This window comes from Neolamprologus multifasciatus, chromosome 5 (assembly GCF_963576455.1).
Source record: "Neolamprologus multifasciatus chromosome 5, fNeoMul1.2, whole genome shotgun sequence".
Classification (NCBI taxonomy): Eukaryota; Metazoa; Chordata; class Actinopteri; order Cichliformes; family Cichlidae; genus Neolamprologus; species Neolamprologus multifasciatus.
In genome coordinates this window covers 19,547,234-19,563,928 of record NC_140443.1, presented here as the reverse complement: position 1 = coordinate 19,563,928, position 16,695 = coordinate 19,547,234, and the positions used below count along the sequence as shown (strand labels likewise).

Sequence of the window (16,695 nt, the reverse complement as noted above, 5' to 3'; positions counted from 1 at the left end):
GCTGTCTGTTGCACACTTACATCTGACAAAGTGCGTGCACTGTCACTGCTCCCAGCATACTCTCTGCAAAGGGCCTGGTAGTCATAAAGAGTGATCCTGAAACACACACAGCACAGTGAAGGTCTTAATAAACATCTGATCTCATCATCATCATCGTTTATTTACATAGCACTTCGAAAACACACCTGGTAGACCAAAGTGCTGTACAATAAAAATATAAATATAGTAATAAAATAGCAAAAACCAAACATAGCAATAAAATGAATAAAAATGTCAGTTACCCACAGAGTTAAAAGCCAGGGAGTAAAAATAGTTTTTTTTTATCTGGACTTAAAAACTGGCACTGATGTAGCCTGTCTAATATGGAAAGGAAGAGTATTTCAAAGCATCGAAGCCGAAATAGAGAACGCTCGGGCTTCTCTAAGTTTCAGCCGTGACTTAGGGACTGAAAGCAACAGCTGCTCAGCTGACCGAAGTGAACGAATGGGGACATGGGGCTTCAACAAAACAGACAACACAAAAAGTCCAGTTTGAGAGATAAGATTTTAACCACAAAAGTGCCGAACCAGAAATTCCTGCACAGTGCTGTAAGCGGGAGATCAGCAAATCATGATCCACTGTGTCGAATGCAGCGGTCTTGTCCAACAAGACAAGCACTGCATATTTACCACGGTCTGTCGCTATCAGAATGTCATTCATAACTTTTACGAGGGCTGTCTCCATACTGTAAAAGGGCTTACAGCCGGACTGAAAGATTTCAGACAATTGAGAGTCATTCAAATAGTTCATCAACTGAGTATAAACAATCCTTTCTAGGATCTTACTCAGAAAGGGAAGCTTAGAGATGGGTCTAAAATTTGACATGACTGAGCTGTCTAACCCTGGTTTCTTAAGTAAAGGATGTATGACTGCATGCTTAAATTTGTTAGGTACTTAACCAGACAAAATACTAGTATTAATGATGTTCAGAATGTGTGGTCCGATGGTAGGAAATACCTTTTTGAGAAAGCGGGGAGGAACAACATCATTTGGAGAGCCATACGGCTTAGACTTCAACACAGTTTCACTAAAACAGGTAAAACCATTGGTAGAAAAGCAAGGACCATGCATGCCAGATCAGCAGAGGTCTCAACCTAGCAACCTTGTCCACAAAATAATTAAGAAACTTATTGCACATAACCTGAGAAGAGTGCAAAAGAACATAGCCTTCTGTATTAAGTACATAATTTATAGTGTTATAGAATACACGAGGGTTATGCGATTTGGCAGCAATAAGTTGAGAAAAATAGGAGTACTTGGCAGCCTTTGTTGCTCTCTGATAGATGTTCACAACCGTGAAGGAGAGTGGCCCAGTTCGCACAAACAGAGTTGAAAACTGGTGTGGTGTGTTGAAGGGGATAGCTGCTTAAAGTCAAGATGTGCCTTATTGTCATATATAGCAACATGTTTTTTAGCCTTTGAGTTTAATTTATTAGGTTAAAGCTCAACCAGTTGTTAAACTGTGTCTCAAACCTTTTGAAGGATCCCATTTGTAGCAGTTTGTTCATAACAGCACCTTCCACCTCTCCAAAGAAAAGCCCTGTCTGAGAGAGAAATGATGTCAAAGCACACCAGAAAGCATAAAAAAAATTATTTTAATTTGTTTAATTGTGTTTTATTTAAGCAGCATTAAGCATTCACAAAGAAACATGAGATGCAAGCTGGCTTTTTAGGGCATCAGCATGTAAATAGCGTCTACCACAGCGAGGTGGTAACCACTGAGAAGTGGTCAGCTAAATGTTGTGTAGTTATTTCAGTACAGCAAGCCGGAGCTATTTGTTCTTGGTCTGCAGCTGAAGGTTATGTGAATGCTCTGATGCACACAATGTAGAGCACTTATATTACCAGATGTTACTTAATGTTACTAAACTTGGGATTTTCTAAAGTGGTAAATGCATAGTTCACTCTTCCACTTTGATATTTCCTTTTGACACTAATGCATTTCAAGACTCAATGGAAAGCCTTTAAAGGAAGAACTGAATGAATAAATATCATAAAGAAAATTTCTATGCCTAAATATGTAATAGAAAAAATTGCTAGATTTTAAATTTATAGATAAATTTGTGCTTTTAAAAAACAGATATACTAACACTGGACAAAGGAAGGTCAAAATCTAAATAGCTGAGCAATTTATTAAAAAGAAACACATTCTTCAAGGCAAAACTGGTCCTTTGATGTAGTTTAGTTGCACACAGTACCTGAGACTGTTCTTCTGTAACAAGAATAAATCCATTGTTGTCAATGAGATAACAGTTGATGTCCTGTTTGAAATGTGGATATAAAGATCATAGTCATATTTTCTTCTAATACCTTTCAGTACTCCTCAAGTCAGAATAAAGAAGCTTTCTTACCTCATTATCGCAGCTAATGCTACATTTTCCATCCAGGGCTGTACACTGAGCATATAAAGGACAGGTTAGTTTCATGCATAATCATGAGGCTCACTTTTGTATGAAAAACTGTTGTGACACTTGTTCTGTTGTTACCTGTCTGCAGGCAGTCCAGAACTTCTTCTGAAAGTATTCAAGCTTCATTTGGATCCCTACAGCTGAGAGCAAGACCAAGCAAACGTGAGCTTGGACATAGGTGCAGCTAGAAACTAATGATATGACAGAAACAAAGTCATTACCAGCAACAATTGGAGATTTCCTGTCATCAAGGAGCTGAATTGCTGTGCTGGCCAAAACCACACTTTTATTTTCTAAAGCTGGAGGAGAAAAGGAAATAAATACAGCTCAAGTTATAGTTTCTGCTCACTAGATGGCACCCTTTACCCAGCAACCTCACAATAAACCTAGTAATGGAGTTCAGTCTGGTCTTTTTTGCAGCCAGATGACTATAATAATTCGGAAATGGGTTCTGTGACAGAACATTTCAGGTTATGATGGTAAAGCCTGGCTGGATGCAGTCATTATTAACAGGGGAAAGGGGGGCAAATGTCCCGGAGAAGGAAACTGAGATCTCTACCCTCCAGATAGTAGACAGCACGTGAGCCACATTAACGGCAGGAAAGCTGTGAGGGAGATGAGCATCCCACCAGTAAAAACCACAGTCCATAACAAAGAGAGAGACGTAGAAAGACAAGTTAATGCCTACAGCAACCAAATGAATTTGCAAAATGTACAGTGTGCAATGCTGCATTGAGATGAACTTGTATATTAGAAGATACAGGAAAATTTACCAGCACTGTGGAGATAAATTCATGTTTTGTACATTTTTGTACAGGCTCATAGAGCTGATATTTCACACTCCATAATGTTCTGCATACCTGTGCTGAAGGGGATGGAGTAGACAAATGTGCCGGGAACCTGCTCTGCTGCTCTCTTGTACCACAGAGGGAAGTGATCAGCATTAAACACACCCTCCTTGTCCTCTGCTGTCAGGAAATCTCTGAGGAAGCATACAGAGTGAAACTGACGTGAAGAGCAAAGGATTAGATTCATCAAGTACAATCACAGCCTCACCTCACGCTGAATGGTTAGAGAAATGTTGAGCGGTGGCACTCACCTGTTGGAGAGCTGATCAACGGGTACAAACAGGTTGGTTCTCGAAAGACCCGTACGTGTTCCCAGAAAAGTAATCTCCACTCCTTTGTCTGAGTTTCTGTTGATCGATTTTAAAGCAGTGAGTGCATGCCACAAAAACATACCTGCGATTTGATTTTAAACACTTTCCCTGAACATTTGTGACTGATATAAGGCAGCATGTAATTTAAATTTCTCTTTGAATACAGTATTTGACAAACTGGGTATTTTTACATAAAAGTTAACTTAACACGGATGTTCCTATTAAGTTCATACTTGATTGCTTTTTAGTTAGCCATGTAATTATTCACATATGACTTCTGGTGCACTTAGTTTGATATTTTATCTGCAAAATTATTAATATGTGACAAAAAAAATTCAGCAGCTTTATCAAAAAGAAATTATCATCAGTTGCAAACATGCATACACATCTTACACATTATTCTAAATTCAAAGTGTTGCATGATATCCTGTAACAGTGTAATAGTTGATGAAGAAGTAAATTAGCTTCAGCTATATCAGCCAAAAACTGAATTATACAGATGTATTAATTTGAGTCTTACAAAGCATATCTTTTTAAGGTATGTATAATTCGAACAAAAGATATGTTATTTAGAATTAAATAATTTCATAATGTGTCAGAGATTTATAAATACTACTAATAATTAACTTCATATTTGGGTAAATGCTTCTAAAGTATTAAAGTGATCAAACCTCAGCTACATCAAATCACCTCTGTGCATATGGCACTAACACAAACAGCACTTCTGACTTTGCTGGTAAAAGATGGCGACTGGATAATTGCTGCACTCCTACTTGCAACATGGAAAGTTTTGCAATCCATCATATCAGCATAGTCAATTAAAACTTAATTTAGCGTCGTGTACACATGCCACCAGATGGCTGTTTTTAACTCCCTGAGGCAACCACAACTTTTCTTAAATGTACAGTAATATATACCCCTGTGACTGATTAAATGAACACTAAAATCAAATAAATCATATTGTTTTATAATTAAAATAAAGAAACGTATTGCATATCATAATTTTGAGTTGGGGGGGGGGCTTTTTTAACTTCTACAATCTAATCTTATTTTAATGTTCTTTTATTCAACATGTGTGTTGAGCATAATCTTTATGTGTTTAAATGTATTCAAATATGTGGAATGCAATGTTTTTTTTAATCTATGTTTTTAAAAACAGACCCCAGGAAGATAATCTGTGCCTTCCTAATAAATAAACAAAACAAAAGATGTCAGTATTTACCCAGCAAACCTGCTGGGCTTCTGTAGGAACCCTTCACCCTTCATTTACAGTGACATTTAAGAGTGCAGATGAATTACAAGCAATCTTGTGATAGTTTGGTATATAATGATAATCATATTATTAATGCTTTATTCACAACTACATCTCAGGAATAGGTACCTAACATTTCTTACTCTGACTTGTTGAGAGCCAATCCAGTCCAATAGGCCTCGAGTGGAGCAGTGACCACAGCATCAAATAAAACCTCCTGGATCAGCTCTCTGTCACCTGTAACATCAGAGGATAACATGGGTCTGATTAACTGTATATCCATCTCATTCAACATGTTTTAGTCTTGATTGTTCACACTTGATAGGATAATTTCATTTCAGAAATTATAGGCTGCTTGTACTATGACTTGCTTATGTGTCACTTTATGTCTTACATTTGAGGTGCGGTCTGCGGCCCGTCATGAAGAGTTTAATAGCTTGAATCTGGGTCAGGTGACGATGTTCATGCTCCTCCTCTATGTTGCAGTAGGTCCTGCATCCAAAAGAGCCACACTGTCAGACCACAGGCCTCAGGATCCCTGGTGATCACAAAGGGGTAACCTACATAACGCATGAATGCCCACTCCCATAACCCCTGCGTTACCATTCGTCTGCCAGGGCGACATCTGGCTGTTCCAGATCACGGAGCCCTGAAAAACACAAGTCAGTAACGCTTCAGCAATGCCGGTCTGCAATGACTGAAACACAGAGTAAATTTACATGTGCAAGGATTTTTATCATTAGAGAAATTTGGTTATGTGTTGCTGATGTAAACGTCTTACTTTGTTGTGTTGGTACAAAAACCCATGTATAAATGGATATAAATAACCAGGTTTTATATATTTCCTGTAAATGCCACATTCTCAGGATACTCACTACAGGATACTAACCAAGTAAGATCTTCCTCACAAGCCATTTCTTCGTGCATTTGTGAAGTATTCAGACTTAAAAGTGTAAATCAAAGAGTGGAGTACCTGCTTCGAGCGACACATTTCCTCTGAAGAAGTACTTTCCGTGACCTCTTGAGAGAGCTACTCCGACACTAGAGGCACGCACCGAGAAGAACATTAGCCTGAGTCAGTCAACGTTTGAGTAGAAGTGAGACATAAACTGACAAAAAGTCATTTATGAATGTAATAAAACTTTTCTTCCACCTGAATGGAGTTCCTTTGATGTCAGTGTAGTAATAGTCATTGTGCATCTTTAGCACACGCCTCTGAAAGAATAACAGATTCATTCCCTCAGTTCAGAGACAACGAAGAGAACATTCTCATTTGTTATGGAGACACTAAGCGTCTTTATCTGCAGCCTCACCCCTCTATCCACAGTCTTCTTCACCTCCATAGAGAAGGTCCCTGTCCTCCTATTCACCATAGCATTGCGTAGCTAGAAGATAAAGCAGAGAGGGCAAGGCTGGGTCACTGATCATACTACCAGCCGGTGCTGGATTTCAATGCCATTGCACTGTGTTGCAGAAAACTGAGCAATCCCACCATGGCAATTCGTATGCTAATTTGATCTAATAGAAACCTTTGCCATTACTGAACAAAGTAATAAATGTGTAATTACAGTGTGTAATGCAGTCACTGCTTTGCTTAATATTGCAGATCCAAACACATTTAGTGGTTCATATTCTACTAAACATAAAGACTTAAAACGATATGAATTTTGGCACATACTATGCCATCTTTGTCTTCCCATTCCACCTCCGAGAGATCCACACTGCTGTAGTTGGGCTTCCTCCTCTTCTGACCCTCCTGATACTGCATAGAGGAACACAGTGTGCACAACTTAGTGACCTTTTTAGTGTAATATTATTTTATTTGAACTAATAGCTTAACTTAGGTTCAAACATGTCATCTTATCTAGCCTTATTCATCTATTAAACATACACATAAGACATAATTTTCAAATGCATGAGCCAGATATTAAGAAAATAGATCAATTTAGAAATCGTTATTTTTCACTGTAATCTGTCTTTTATGTTGCACTTTCAGAATTAAGACCTACTCTTATTTATCAAGTGCAGTTATTGAGGTTTTGCTGAGTAATTATTTAACAAATCGACTGTGAAATGAACACTGTCAGGTAAATTAAAAATAATTAATATGATTGATAGAAAATCCACGCTCAAACAACTCTACATCGATGCATTAAACTTTAACATGTCAAACTTTGCTACTGAATGTAGTCCCGATCCACATGAAACAACAAGTCAATGACTATGACCACAGCACAGTTTTAGCCACAAAGAGACACAAAGAACCATCACAGACCAACACACACACGCACACACAGTTGCACAGAGAGGAATAGCACTAACACTGGCACACACAGATCCACTAGCACAGCCATAGCTCCCGAGGAACCAACGGTGCCAGGGCGAGCGGCTGTGATCTCTGCCAGCGAGTGTTAAGTTACCTCTGGGAAATTTCAGGCCAGCCAGCCCTATGAATGGCCTTTATCCCTGCATGCATACATCAAAGGAAAAGGTGGGGATTACAGACTATACGAGCCCATGTAGCCTCCTAACCAGATAACACATTTGTCTCTGCGTACCCTCGTGGGAGGTTCATATTTTTGGTTATGCATACAATAGCATGGACAAAAGAAAAAAAGGGAAAATAGGGTCAAGTCAGGGAATGCTGTGAGAATGTTCAGGTGTAAAAGTAATGCTAAGAAAGTGAGTTACCAAAGGCCTGAGGTCCGGATGTATCAGGATGTAGCCATTGTTTGTGATGGCAAATGCATATCCATGGATCCCTAACTAGAGACAGAAAATGAGATACTTAAGGCAGAATGAAAATATGCATATGAATACATTAATCTAGCCCAAGACAGCTGATTGTACCATATGTTTGGGGATGAGCTTCATCAGCTCCTGCAGAGGGATGTCTGTTCCTACGACCCCCAACAGAATACCCTGGTTCTTCTGCATGAAAAGATTCAAAACACATACACAACTTTAGATAAAAACGGCGTTTAATATTCAGTCACCCAGCAGTGGGAGGATATCATTGCTCTAGTAAAAGGTGTTTAAAGTATGAAAAAGTAAGTTTAGTCTTTGCTTTGCATAATTTAAATGAAAGAGAAGGGGCATTTCACCGTTGCTTGTCAGTTTGGTAATTTAGTCCACCAGGGGTGTTTTTAAGGTATATGCGGAAGATAAAGTCAGAAAGAAAAATACTAAGGTCTGGTGCTCGCACTCTGATTTCAATTTCTCTTTATTGTTCGTTTTTTTTCAAAAGTTTAGATACAAAAATGTCTTTTTGTCAGAATTTTTACACCAAAGAAGCCATAGTTTGACAAATTTCTTGTATTCATATAGATTTAAAGTGGACTTATTATGTTCATCAGCCCTACATTTATATGCCTGAAACCAATTAGAATAGCTTTTTCACAATTTCCATATTAAAAATAATCTTTATTTATCAATACCAGAGCTTTACAAAGCCTATAAGTTTATCCATGACCCTAAAACAAGCAGTCTGAGCACCCGTTGATCATTTTTAAAACAACTTTCTTCTGACTGGCTGCTCTTTAAAAAAGAAGATTTGAACATCAGGGGAGTTTTTGTGCCCACAGCCACATATAGTGATTGATCTCACCCACAGAGACATGATACACAGCCGTTATGTGAAATTTAATCTTTCATTTAAAATTGAATTGAATTTAAACCCAATTTAATCAAAACACCTAGTAACTAGCTAATAAATGCTATAATTGACTCACAGTTTCATTCTTTGTGCTGAAGACCGGCATGGCCACTGTAGTTGTCAAAGTTGGGCCTGATTTATCGTTCAACTGAAAAAAAGACAGAAAAAAGTAAAAGAGGACTTTATAATTTGTAATAATAAAGCAAGGGAAGAAAATTTGTATTGAAAAAACCACTCTCTCCCCTAGATAGGCTCTGATAATCAAACATAATGAAAATAACTTTTTTAATTTAAGTAATTTAATTAAAAGCTGACAGGAACCAACAATGCATTCATCCACAGAACATAAAACTTAAATTAAACTTTCTTCACCATCACATTTGATACATTTTAAGACAAGTTACATACAAAGCATGCTGCCTATGTTTATGTTGACACATTTTGTTTATCAGCAGTAGCTAAAGTCCTGCAAAATTATATTAATGACATAGATTATGTAAAAACAATAAATCTGAACAACCCAATAAAGTAGTTAATTGGTAATAACGATACAGCCTAAGTTACATATAAGTGTGTTATTAATGTATTTATTAAATGTGTAAAAATTTATCATGTGAAAGGCAGGGGCGGAATTTATTTCCTTCACATAATATATAACTGTAGCATCCAAACGGCCCTGAAGAATTACATGTAAAATGAACTAAGGCTGGTTAAAGCCTTTAAATTGTCAGACCTGAACCATGTGCGGCTCATGTGCTCAGGAGGATGAAGGCTGACATCAGCGCATGAGCACCATTAAAATAGGTCTGCCTTTCCCTCACATTGTGAAATGGTACAGCTGAGCATGCCTGTGTCCGTGTTTGTGCATGAGCGTGGTTGATGTTCAGTTTGTGTGTGTGTGTGTGTGTCTGCATGTATATATGAAGCCAACGAGCTGTGAACTGCTGTGTGTACAAGCTGGCTTGACAAAATGAAGAATGGAGGCTCCTTAAATTCATCACAGCACACAATGGAAGAGAAAACTGGCCTGCTTTAGTCCTTACAACCATACGCACACAGGTACAGCAATGGACACCTCCATCGCTCTCGCTCTCTACCTTCTTTCCTTCTTTCTTGGTCTCTCCTCCAGTGTCAGTTTTATTATGGGCTTTAGGAGATAAAGTGCAATGATCCACAGAATGATGAATGGTGTGTCTGAGGCTGAGATACAAGAGCACACACTGCAGAGGACAATCTCCCAACCCTTTCTGTATGTGTGTGTAAATGTATATGTGCGTGTGAGAGGGAGAGTGTGTGTGTTTTAGTGTGTGCATGGGTATTGCCTCCATATTGGAAAAAAAGACAATAAATGCTCCTCTGCTGTTTGTGCCCCTCAGAGCAACCCCCCGACTGAAGCACGTCGAAAGGCGAGAAACAATGGGCAGGTATTTAACCTCTCAAGTCACTTCTGCTTCATATAATATGACTTGTACTGGCTGATACTGAATAAAAACTTTTTTTATATCCTGCCCATGATGCCTTTTCTGGTCCTACTTCAGAATCAGATCCACAGCACAAGGCCAGTTCTTGCACAAGAAAACGAACATTTTGCTGACGTACCTTGTAGGCCAGGGAAAGCTGATGGGGAAGAAGAGATACACAAGGATTGAATCATCAGTGAAATAAAATCTGCATATTCTGCATCGACTTTGTGGACACAGATGCACACTTGGGGGAAAAATCCATGCAGATTAATGAAGCTCATAATGAGGAATCATTCCAGCAGCATGAGGAGTAATAATGAGAGAGCAGACCCACACATGTGGATACTCATTGTACAGTACAAGAGATGGACAACACAGCATGAAAACCTCATATCATGTAGAACAGGATACAGCATTTAAATGTCTCTGAAACAGACAGTTCGACAAATCTGTTGCTTTATTTCTGATGCTCAGGTATTTTATGAAAAACGCTTTCACACCAGAAAACTATTGTATACTTGAATAATGAACCAGTAATATTAATTAATGTACAATACTTAAGATATACTTACAGCACTGTCCACGTAAGCCTCAGTCCACACTGTGTCGTGCTCATGATCGATAACCTTTGGGCGGCTCATGACATGAAGATATCTCATGACGTTCTCCTGAACATCAGCTAAGGTTGAGATCTGACTAAAATATCCTGCAATCACACACACACACACACACACACACACACACACACACACACACACACACACACACACACACACACACACACACACACACACACACACATTAACCCACAATCACATCAAACACACTTCTGCAAGAGGATGTGATCCATAAACTCATTAAAGAACAGCCCAACATGTGGAGTATTTAACACATCAAACGCAAGATTTACATCTAGTGGTTGGAACAACAACAAAAAAAATACAAGCGAAAACTCCAAGTTCACCAAACACATCAATGAACAATCATTCATAAAATGGATCTACAGGAATTTTCATCTTAAGTACAGATGATGTAGAAAATCACAGCTCACTAAGCAGAGCATCTATGTATAAACTATGCCGTTAGGGAGGGTCCTTCACACTCCCGTATCTAATGTATTCATATGTGTTATTCTTTTAAACTTAATTATTAACATTTTGCATAAGTGCATGAGAGACTTCCTGATGCTTTTTTTAATCGACTATCATGACCATAGTATTAAATTCCTGCTTATTACACAGAAACCACCACAGGTGTTTCCTGGTAATCATTACTATTCTTTAAGTGTGTTTTAAAAGTTTATTACCTGGCTATTAATATGTTATTAAGTAGAAACAAGCTGGTTTGCATTTTACAGCTATGTTTTCTGCTTATTATACAGAAACTACCCAAGATATTTCCAGGTAATAGCCTCACAAACACACAAGTTTGCTTTAATGGGATATTCGTATGTTATTAAATAGAAACAGGCAGTTTTGCATTTTGCAGCTGTGTTTCCTGCTTATTACACAGAAACTACCCTGGCTAATTTAGTGGTTATAACTTAGAAATGACCACATTATTTCTTTCTTGTTACCCTACAATTACCACTTTATCACAGAGCTGTATGTCCACATTGTTACCCCAGTTTTGGGGCCCTTATTATCCTGTTACATAAATTTCAGAGTACTATTACTCAACTCTAACCACTGTTGCTACCATGCTGGTACTTGGTTATTATGTAGTTATTACTTTGTAATTGCATAGTAATAACTTAGAAATTACCATATTATTACCCTCTTGTTTTCCCTTTATTACCGAGCTGTGATAGAAAGTGGTACCGAGTTTCCTGATGGTTATGTGGGAGTGTTTGAGTTATATGTGCGTCCAAGCCTGAGATAAACTTTGCAGATTTTCCTTCTGCCCCACTTCGTTCACTGCAGCAGCAACACATTCCTCCCACACAGCGTGTTTGGCTTTGTTTGTCAATCCTTCACCACTCGTTTGATTTCTAACAATTTAGCCCTACTCTTTTGGTGTGAGGCTAAATCCAACCTTTGCTAACATGATCTAGGCAAAAGGAGAGATAAGTTTAAAAGATATTACAGATCGCTGGTGTGTAAACTCCTCAGCATCCTTAGACAAATAAAATGTAAGGACACCAGTGGGGATGGTCTTCAGTCTAAGTCCATTTATGAATGCAAAAAATAATATTTTAAATTTAAACTTTATATTAAAACTTTTTAAACTATTATATGTTTTTGCATATTTTTATCCACACAATTAATAAATTGTATTAGATTTATTAAGGTGATGTGGTGCACTAAAAAAAGAATTCTGAATGCTAAAGGTAATACAATTTCAACATGCTGCACATTTAAATCAGCTCATAATACCCACCGTGTGTAGTTTTTAATGGACTTTCTGACCAGTGACTTAACAACCCAACATATATCCATCAATCCATCCATTTCAATAGCTACTTATAAAATTCAGGGTCATGGGGAGGCTGAACCCAGCTGTCACTTTTCAACATTTCCAGGAAAAATGACCCAGCTTTGAACCCACTGTCTTCACTGATGTCAACAGAAATGTCAGCAAAATATAAGATTGCACAAAACAGTATCTCTCAAATATTTTGTGTATATATTCCATGTTATTTGACTATTATTGGTGTGTTTTAAAACTTCTACTGATTATATTAAAATTAAGTCTAAAATAGCTTTTAATTCAAATATGGTTCCAAACCAAAAGAAAGTACCTCAAAACTGTGTTAAAGTACACTACTGCCCTCCTGCTGATGTCTCTGCTGGATTGCACAGAGCCAGTGTTTCTGTTTAAACTGAGTGTCACCTCCTGCTGTTGCTGACAATGTTTTATATCAGGCATGTTGGGTTATAACGCAGCGGTGGCCTGTATGGGAAGGAGGTTTGTGGCTTGTCATTCCACAATCCCTCTGTGATCTGTTTTCCTGGCTGTGACTTTCCCTTCCAGAGGGCACTCATCTGGAGCGTTGACGCGAGGGAGCCATCAGCAGTGAGCAGCCAAGAGGAAGACACTGACAGGAAGAGGGATTAGAGCAGATTGACCTCTGACCCTCCCAAGTGCCACTTCATTGCCTCTTGGCAGAAAGAGTCTGAGCAAGCACATGCATATGCGTGCACACACACACAAAACACACAAAGCTACACATACATGTCCAAACCGCACAGATCCCACAAATCCTTAATCTATCATATTATTGCACACAAGCGCAGCATCAGACCCTGTTTGACACTCTAATACGAAGCTGTCTTGGAAAGTGTTTATCAAAAGGTCTCCAACCTTTGTTGGCACAAGCCATCCATTTAAGGTTATCAGCAAACGCAGACTCTCGTCCAATCAGGTAAGGGAATAACCGGACCTGTTTAAAGGACACATAGATGACAAGAGTTTTTGAGATAGAAGGATTAAAAAAACATGCAAAGTGATGTATCTCCTCAGTGCTTCATCTTCCTGTCCTGATTCTATCTGGTTCTAGAGAAGGAGGAAGCTATATGTTCTTTTAAATTCTCAGGAGGAAAGTGTGTGTTTGCACTTTTCTTTTTTTAGCCAATCCTTTTTAGTTTATTTTAATTTTTTCATCTCTTTTTGAGTTTATGTATTCAAATTAAATTAATTTTCCTTTGTTATTGTTTGGGCATGGGGGCATGTACAACTGTCCTTCTGAAGAACGCTGCGTGACACTTTGCCAGACCTGTACGGCTCATTGGCTCCAGATGCTTTGCTAAGCAGAAAGCATATAGAAAACACTGAAAGGCTGCCATATAGCAGCCCTCGGGGTGTATTTGCGGGGTGGGTGGGTAGGATGAAGGGGGGGTGCCCTGCCAAACACTGCCCGGTGCTCTGCCAAAAGCCCCACACATATGCTTCACAGGACTGAACAAAAGCCCTTTAGCTGTTGTTTTTATGGCTCTGTGAGCTGCACAGCAGTTCATTTCATTTTAACTGCATTTAGGTCTTACTGAGAAAGACCAACAAAAGATTTTAAACCCAGTATTGAATCCACAAAGAAGTGTGGGGAGAGCACAGCAGAGGGGTAAGAGTCCTTTGAGCCTGAGCTGCTTGTACATGCAGTGCCCTTGAAAATAATTAATTTCCCATGCTTTATTCCCTGAGCTGTAATTCATCAACACACTGAAAAACATCATATTGACAACGATTTTTACACGAGTGATAATGAATTAAGAAACCAATTCCTCAAAACATCAGACCGGAGCTCCGGCTGGGATAATGTAAAATGTACATTTGATGCAAGAAAACTGCAGTGCAAGCAAAAAACTGTGATGCTTACAATTTAAAATTAGACAGAAAAGACAGCAGTGTAATGGAGACGAATATAAGAGAGAGAGAGAGACAGTGGTTAAGACTCACTTTTCTTTCTGGCCAGTTGTATTTTTCAAAAACATCGTCATACATCTCAGTTGCCCCATCAGTGACGAGCATTATGGCCTGACTGCACACGCTGCCACGACCGGTCTGATTGAACTAAAGTACAAGGGGGGAAATGCATGAGAGTAACATAGCATAAAAGAAAAATTAAACAATATCTATGATGTTATTTACACATGAAATAAATAGAACTAGCATTATGTTGAAGTAAATAAACCTGAAAAATGTGGCATACTTGACTCAGATGCAAGAAGATGCAGTGCAGTAATTAAGTGGCTTATTGACTTGTAGCAGTGTAAATGTGAAGAACCACAGGAGTGTGAAGAGACAACATCACAGGACAAATCCTGCTGAGCACACCTGTTCTTAACATATAATATGCATCTTTTCATTTCTGTTGTCATTGGAGGACAACAGAGACTGTGGCTGTATGTGTGAGGTCAGCATGACTCCGTGTCAGGAAAAACAAGGAAAAGGATGAAACCCTTGGCTGGTGCAGGTATTAAAAATTAGTTAGAAACATACAGCATACAGCAAACTCTTCTGATTTGGTAACTTTGGGTAAGGTTTCATCTAATATTAGAAAACAGAAAGAATGAAAGCAGTGACTAATGTGATCATCCACCACATCTGAATGTTAAAAAATGGTTTTAGTTCATCGGGTGTTTTTGCTGACAGGAGATCTTTTAAACTGTCAAAAGTAAAACATGAGAGTGGCGACAGTGAACCAGTATAAACATTATCAGGAACACCAATTTTTTACTTTGATTAGTTAGACCTGTGCCTTTTCTGAAAAATGCCAGCAGAGAGCTCAGTTGAGATGTTGCGGGATGCCTTTCCAGCTGTGGCTGTTCCTCTTTTCAGGCTGTTGACTTGCTCTTGTTTTCTGCCAAGCATCCATTCTTTCTTATAAATTCCAAACGCTTGCTGTTAAAGAGTTAAATCTATATTCTTTTTTCAGAAAATATATTATAAATTAGTATTGGCAGAATGTTTTTTGTGTTTGCTGTTTTACGGTACTTTTATATCACTAGCTTTGTAAAGCAGTTGAATTTTGTGTGTGTGCTTCTCAGCTTTACTCTCATCCATCTCACCAGGCCTCAGTATAAATGCTGCAGAGCTTGTCAAGTGCAAAGAGTTTCTCTGTGATCCGGTCTATGATAGGATGCATTGTGATTTTATTCACTGTGCAGCGGTGTAACAGTGAATTTCGATGGTAAGCTACAGACTACCTGATTACCATATTCATTGCAGAGCTTTAATTAATCTGACAAATGCAGAGGTAAAAGCTGCGCTCCCTCAGCTTCAGCAGCACTGCCAAAGCTTGCCTGAAAACAGGGAGATAAAAGCAGTGCGGCGTGGCTCCTGGCCTTATCTTCTTTGTGTTCCAATCACACGTTATTAATCATTGACGTTAATTAGAGCCATTAATCACAGTTCCGAATAGATGTGTCTGTGTTTGGTGGGTGGAACGGGGATTGCAATGGAGCATTTCGATGGGCGGCACACCTCCCAAATGCTCGAATATATTTGACTAGAGTGTGCTACTTTTTATGATTAGCTCGGTGTTGTACTTGGAGCACATTCTGACAGTGAAAACAAATGTGGCTTGTAAAATGAAAGTTTCCCTTGTGTTCGGGTCAAATGGAGCACTTGAATTAAATGAGAACGAAGAAGCATTTGTCTTATGTGGGCACGTGCAAAAATGCATTACTTTTATGTCAAATTAATCAATAAATGAATTAAACTTTTTATAATAAAATTACAAATGCTAATAATCCAACATTAAAATGCAATCAGAAAATCAGAAGCTGTTTCACCTCCTTTGTAATATGTTAATTTATTTGAGTATAAACTGAGAGGATGTTTGAAAGATTTGTCATTGAATGTCAGTCGCAGTTTTTTTTTTACTAGAACTTACATCACTCAGGATCATGAAAGCTTCAGTCAGAGCTTCACCAAGCAGTCCGATCCCTTTGGCAAACAGCTTGTCCAGATGTTCACGGAAATGCTGACACATAACCACAAAAGTGGAAGAAGTTTTTCAACTTTAGCTGCATGAATTCAACCTGCTGCGAGACATATATTCATTAGTTTTAATAGGGACTCACGTCTTTATTGGTTCTGTCGGCCCGGACCAGCGTACCATTCAAACAAGGCTCCACATAGTGGATCTCCTGATTATACTGTGGGAGTATAACAACCATTTAAACAGAAGAGATTTAAATAACCAATCTTTGTTTTTCATGGATGACTGCGCTCCAGTTATGCCGAATACAAGAACATTGTAGAAACATCTAAAAATGTGT

At 38.5% G+C, this 16,695-nt stretch overlaps 1 protein-coding gene across 3 annotated transcripts in view; it reads right to left on the bottom strand.

Moving 5' to 3' along the window:
* LOC146518457 (voltage-dependent calcium channel subunit alpha-2/delta-3-like) overlaps window positions 1–16,695 on the bottom strand; it is a 40,962-nt gene that overhangs the window by 8,280 nt on the left and 15,987 nt on the right. For 2 of the 3 annotated variants that reach the window (XM_085159198.1, XM_085159196.1), the window contains 24 exons: window positions 16,498–16,572; window positions 16,308–16,397; window positions 14,369–14,482; window positions 13,280–13,358; window positions 10,549–10,682; window positions 10,113–10,130; window positions 8,590–8,661; window positions 7,709–7,789; window positions 7,550–7,624; window positions 6,537–6,620; window positions 6,172–6,243; window positions 6,012–6,073; window positions 5,832–5,899; window positions 5,462–5,507; window positions 5,253–5,350; window positions 5,002–5,095; window positions 3,547–3,642; window positions 3,308–3,429; window positions 2,669–2,746; window positions 2,526–2,587; window positions 2,391–2,435; window positions 2,238–2,300; window positions 1,513–1,583; window positions 21–96 (listed from right to left, as the gene is read on the bottom strand). In XM_085159198.1, coding sequence (XP_085015324.1) covers window positions 21–96; window positions 1,513–1,583; window positions 2,238–2,300; window positions 2,391–2,435; window positions 2,526–2,587; window positions 2,669–2,746; window positions 3,308–3,429; window positions 3,547–3,642; window positions 5,002–5,095; window positions 5,253–5,350; window positions 5,462–5,507; window positions 5,832–5,899; window positions 6,012–6,073; window positions 6,172–6,243; window positions 6,537–6,620; window positions 7,550–7,624; window positions 7,709–7,789; window positions 8,590–8,661; window positions 10,113–10,130; window positions 10,549–10,682; window positions 13,280–13,358; window positions 14,369–14,482; window positions 16,308–16,397; window positions 16,498–16,572 — 1,875 coding nt within the window. The remainder of the gene's footprint in view (window positions 1–20; window positions 97–1,512; window positions 1,584–2,237; window positions 2,301–2,390; window positions 2,436–2,525; window positions 2,588–2,668; window positions 2,747–3,307; window positions 3,430–3,546; window positions 3,643–5,001; window positions 5,096–5,252; window positions 5,351–5,461; window positions 5,508–5,831; window positions 5,900–6,011; window positions 6,074–6,171; window positions 6,244–6,536; window positions 6,621–7,549; window positions 7,625–7,708; window positions 7,790–8,589; window positions 8,662–10,112; window positions 10,131–10,548; window positions 10,683–13,279; window positions 13,359–14,368; window positions 14,483–16,307; window positions 16,398–16,497; window positions 16,573–16,695) is intronic. The other variant, XM_085159197.1, reaches the window with a different exon arrangement.